Source organism: Octopus bimaculoides, chromosome 16 (assembly GCF_001194135.2).
Source record: "Octopus bimaculoides isolate UCB-OBI-ISO-001 chromosome 16, ASM119413v2, whole genome shotgun sequence".
NCBI classification, from domain to species: domain Eukaryota; kingdom Metazoa; phylum Mollusca; class Cephalopoda; order Octopoda; family Octopodidae; genus Octopus; species Octopus bimaculoides.
Genome location: NC_068996.1, coordinates 37,568,906 through 37,574,649, shown reverse-complemented (window position 1 = coordinate 37,574,649; position 5,744 = coordinate 37,568,906). Strand labels below are relative to the sequence as shown.

Below are 5,744 nucleotides of genomic sequence, written 5' to 3'. Positions count from 1 at the left end.
TATATATATATATATATATATATATATATATATATATGTATGTGTATATGTTTGTGCCTGTCCCCCCATCCCCCAGCATCGCTTGACAACCAATGCTGGTGTGTTTACATCCCCATAACTTAGTGGTTCGGCAGACGAGACCTATAGAATAAGTATTAGGCTTACAAAGAATAAGCTCTGGGGTCAATTTGCTCGATTATAAAGGTGGTGCTCCAGCAAAGCTGCAGTCAAATGACTGAAAACAAGTAAAAAAGTACAAAGTAAAGTAAAGGTATAAGCACAAGATCCCATAACCAGAGGTAGCCATAGCATTAGAGTTGTTTGTACTTGATAATTCATTGATATCAAGGCACAGGTGTTGTTTAGGTGTTAAGAGGCCTGCTTGCCAACCACATGGTTTCAGGTTCAGTCCCATGGCATGCACCTTGGGAAGGTGTCTTGTACAGTAGCTCTGAGTTGACAAAAAAGCCTTGTGAATGGATTAGATAGACAAAAACTAAAAGAAGTTTGTCCTCTGTGTGTGTGTGTATGTGTGTGTGTGTGTGTGCGTGTGTATGCGAGTGTGTGCATGCATGTGTGTGTGTTACTGTCTCCTTACATTGAATTTTGTGTAATAGTAATCAAAAATGAGTGTTACCGTTACGGAAGCAGTGTCCTTCATTTACAATCTTCCATGAAAACACGTCTGCTCAGAGAGGAAATATTACCATAATTGGACATAGTTGAGGATTGGCAACTAGAAAAGAGGATATAAGGACAATGATGTTGATGATGATGATGATGATGATATAAAAATGATAATGTTTCAGTAGTATTTTTTCAGTTTGGATTTCTTTCTTTTCTTTTCTTTTTCTTTTTTTATTTTACCAGGATTTTACTCAAATTTCTACAACAAAACCTGTGAAAGAAAGAGTAACAATGAAGAAACGTAAAGGAGATAAAACAAAGCAAACTGAATCCTATAACAAAATTCAACTAGAAGGTATGAAAAATCTGTTTTACAGTCTAAGCATAAATATTTTATACCAAATGTTTAACTTTAAATACTTGTACACAGGAATGAAAACATAATTACATTATATTCAAAGACCTGTGAAGCCAAGTGGAATCATAGTTATGGCTGATGCCAGTGTTGTGTAACTGGCATGTAAAAAGCACCCACAAACGTTGAGCAATATGCCATGTTTGAGAAAACCCATCAAGCCAAATGAAATCGTAGTCATGGCCGATGCCAGTGTCATGTCACTGGCACCCATGTCAGTGGCATATAAAAGGCACTCTTCAGACATTGGGTAATATACCATGCTTGAGAAGACCTGTCAAGCCAAGTAAAATTGTAGTCATAGCCGATGCCAGTGTCTCATACCTGGTACACATGCAGATGACATGTAAAAAGCACTGTTCAAGTGTTGGGCCTCACAGAGACAGTGACAAGTGCATGAGACCTTTGGTGATATACCATGCTTAAGAAGACCTGTCAAGCCAAGTGAGATCGTAGTTGTGGCTGGTGCTGGTGTTGCGTAACTGGCACCCATGCCAGTAGCACATAAAAAAAGCACCCATTACACTCTTGGAGTGATTGATGTTAGGAAGGGCATCCTGCCATAGAAACCATGCCAAGTCAGATTGGAATCTGGTGTGGCTCCCCAGCTTACCAGTCAAACTGTCCAACGCATGCTAGCATGGAAAACGGATAATAAAAGATGGTGGTAGTGGTGGTGGTGGTGGTGGTAGTGGTTGCGGCGGTGGCAGCGGTGGTGGCAGCGGTGATGATGATGATGATGATACAAACTGAAAATATTTAACACTGCAAGAATAACAGTCTCAACATAAATATTTAAATGACAAACTGACCAAATTTAATTAATAAGATTCTAACACCAGCTCACACAGGTGCTTTTGCCTGTGTTTTTACTTCTATGTAGACATTGAGAGGTGCACATAAGAATTATAAATAGTGTTTCACCATTGCCTGATACCTTCCTAAAGAAGACAGACAAGTGCAAATTTACAATGTTTGATTATTTAAATCATTCATCCATTAGTCAGCATCATGTTCTTTCTTTAGTTTGTGATTTTTGTCCTCTGAACAAGCGAAAACGAATAAGTGTGTGTGTGTGTATGTGTGTAAATATATTATATGTATATATATATATATTGCATATATAAATATGTATACATATGAAACGATGATGATGATGATGATGATGATGATGATGATGTGCATATAGGGTGTGGTGAATAAACTGTCATCTAAATTAGGCTAAAATGAAAATAACGCTGTCATTTCATTTTAAAAGATGTATTTACCAAAATTACATAAAAATATTTTGAAATACTAAAGAGTAAATTTATTTAATAAAATTGCCATTGCCTTTAAGCCTGGCCTCCAGACAACTTCAAAATCTCCTGCAACTCTTTTGGACGGTCTTCTTGTTGAAGTGGATGAATACTGCCATAATCCTTGCCTTCAGTTCATCTTTGGTGTTATAAGGAGTTTTGTTGATCTCTTGCTCAACTCGGCCCCACACCTAATAATCAAGGGAGGATTGCAGTCTGGAGTGTTAGGTGGCCAGATGTTAGGAGTGATGTGGTCGCAGAAATTGTCTGACAGCCATGACTGGGTTCTCCTACTTGTTTGGCATGGTGCAGAGTCCTGTTGCCAGACATAGGGTCTTCTAGCAGCCACCCTCTTCATCCAGAGCAGCATTACCTCCTCCAGGCACTTGATGTAGGCCTTTCTGTTGAGTCTGAGGCTGTGTGAGAAACTGAATGAAGGCATAACGTTACCATCACTAGTGATCACTCCAAACACCATGATGTTGACTGGAAGCTTGGTTTTTATCACTCTCGGTATGTCCACGGATTGCACTGTGCCCAGATTGACATCTAAACACTCTGAAATGTTTGTATTGGAGTTCCCAGCGTGAATACCAAGAAGTGCAGCATGTTGTTTCCAAATTCCTGGCAGAGTGAATTGCCTCATGGTACTGTTTTTCTCACAGACAGAGCCCAACTGACCCTACTATACTGTGTAGTCAAAAAAATCAAAAACAGAAAATGCACATGTGTGAAATTAAATATATAGATATTTAATCGGTATCTTTTGATGAACCGCTAAGTTACGGGGATGTAAACACACCAGCATCGGTTGTCAAGCGATGTTAGTGGGGACAAACACAGACACACAAACATACACACACACACACACACACATACATGTATATATACATATATACGATGGGCTTCTTTCAGTTTCTGTCTACGAAATCCACTCACAAGGTTTTGGTCGGACCGAGGTTATAGTAGAAGACACTTGCCCAAGGTGTCACGCAGTGAGACTGAACCAGGAACAATGCAGTTCGTAAACAAGCTACTTACCACACAGCCACTCCTGTGTACTAATTACCCATTTTTCTGTCATGGATTTATATCCTCCAGTATTAGGCTATTTTCTATAGCCAAATATATACAGTGAAAACTTATCACTACATTTACAAAATACTCATGCATACGCACACTACACACACATGCATACAAACATGCACATACATACATACACATGCATACACACATACACTTACACACACACACATGCATACACACATGCAAGCATACAGACACACATACAGACACACATACAGACACACATGCATACACACATACACTTACATACGCACACACACACATTCAGTCTAAAACCACTTAAAGGTTTCTCTTCAAAATTTTTTAATACAAATAGTCTATTCACTAGAGATATATCATATTCATTCATTTATTTATTTATCTATTTATTATTCAATCATTTCTAGTTCTTCCTGTGAATTCAAATCCTCTTAATTTAGAGAAAACTTGTAAGCCAACACCAAGCTTAACTCCGAAGATAAAACCAAAGACGTAAGTAATTAAATGCAATACTTGAAAACTGTGCTATTATGGCCAAAAATAAAAATTTACAAACCCACCTGAGACCATAAATAGCTCTATGATAAAAGCTTTATGTTTTAAAGTGATCTAAATTAAAGCCTTGTTAAAATTTCATGTTAACTTATGGTCCAAACACTACATTCTTGTACGCTTTTACTTTTTTCCTTGTTTCAGTCATTTTGACTGCAACCATGCTGGAGCACCACCTTTAGTTGAACAAATCAACCTCCTGGACTTATTCTTTGTAAGCCTAGTGCTTATTCTATCGGGCTCTTTTGCCAAATCGCTAAGTCACAGAGACCTAAACACACTGACATTGGTTGTCGAGTGATGATAGGGGGACAGACACAGACACACAAATACACACACACACACACACACACACATATATATGACAGGCTTCTTTTAGTTTCAATCTACCAAATTCACTCACAAGGCTTTTGTCGGTCTGAAGCTATAGTAGAAGACACTTGGCCCAGGTGCCAAGCAGTGAGTCTGAACTCAGAACCATATGATTGGGAAGCAAGCTCCTTACCACTCAGTCACTCTTGTGCCTATAAGCTTAACAATTGCAATGTTATTTTCATCAATTCTTCTCTATTTTCAAAATTAATTGAAACAAATACAGTGTATTTCAATGTTAAAAAAAAGCTTAAAATACCTATTTAACCCGTATATGCCCATAAAAACCTTCACTGTTTTTAGATTAAACATTATAGTATACTTTCACAATGTGGAAAAGAAGGACAGTGTGCAAAACTGTTAGCTACAGGTGTCGACTACCTAATGAACATTTCGTATGCTCAGTCAGATGCTTCCTGGCGAGATCATGTCCAAACAAGTAGGAGCAGGTTTTGTGCTGTGAAAATGCAACCAGGGGTATATATGAATTAAAGACAGAATAACACTGTCAGAATTCAGTATCCATTTCAATTGGTTATAAACTGTGAAACCTCTCCTAATCTCTTAGAAGCTTGTGTTAGCTGGTGCACAGGTTCAATCTCAAGGTGTGAACCAAATAATATGTTCATTTCTTGTGAAAAGGAAGCTAGAATATTTTACATGTAGCATTTCAAGATAATCTGCTAGCTTTCCAAATAGTTTAGTAAAATGAAGCAATATAGGGAAAGGAGAAAAAAAATAGGCTACCCAAAGACAAAAAGGCTTTTTTTATGTCAGACTTACAGTTCATAACTTAATGAAAGATAGTTGTGGTTAGTTAAATAACAAATAGTTGGCAGTTGTGTATAAAAGTAGTCAACTCTAACAAGTTATTATGTTTACCAAATACTGAAATACTGATATAAATAAATGCTGAAATAAATGCAATGGCGGTTTATGTTTGCAGGCACATTTTAGACAATGAAAACAATCAAGCTCTCAGAAGTTCTTCAGATCTCACTCAAGCCCCAGAAAACTCTGTCTCACTACCACCAGCTGGAATTGATGAACTGCAACAAAAGTTAAATCAAGAAGACTGGTAATAATAAATGCTTTCTTTCTTCGTTTCTTCCTTTCTTTGTTTGTTTGTTTGTTTGTTTGTTTCTTTCTTTCTTTCTTTCTTTCTTTCTTTCTTTCTTTCTTCCTTTCTTTCCTTCCTTCTTTCTTTCTTTCTTTTTTGTGTTTCGACAAGAATGTTAAAGCTGCTCTCCCTCGTAAAGAGCATTGGTCTGCAAAAGTCCAGAGCAGGTGCCAAGTAAAAAACACTTGTGCCAGTGCCATATGATGTCACATTAAAAACACCCGGCACACACAATAGAATGGTTGGCACTAGGAAGGGTATCCAGCTGTAGAAACCAAGCCAAATCAGACTGGAA

At 37.6% G+C, this 5,744-nt stretch overlaps 1 protein-coding gene across 3 annotated transcripts in view; it reads left to right on the top strand.

Moving 5' to 3' along the window:
* LOC106873141 (uncharacterized) overlaps window positions 1-5,744 on the top strand; it is an 83,961-nt gene that overhangs the window by 74,749 nt on the left and 3,468 nt on the right. For all 3 annotated transcript variants that reach the window (XM_014920372.2, XM_052973711.1, XM_052973710.1), the window contains 3 exons: window positions 871-982; window positions 3,813-3,897; window positions 5,276-5,407. In XM_014920372.2, the coding sequence (XP_014775858.1) occupies window positions 871-982; window positions 3,813-3,897; window positions 5,276-5,407 (329 nt within the window). The remainder of the gene's footprint in view (window positions 1-870; window positions 983-3,812; window positions 3,898-5,275; window positions 5,408-5,744) is intronic.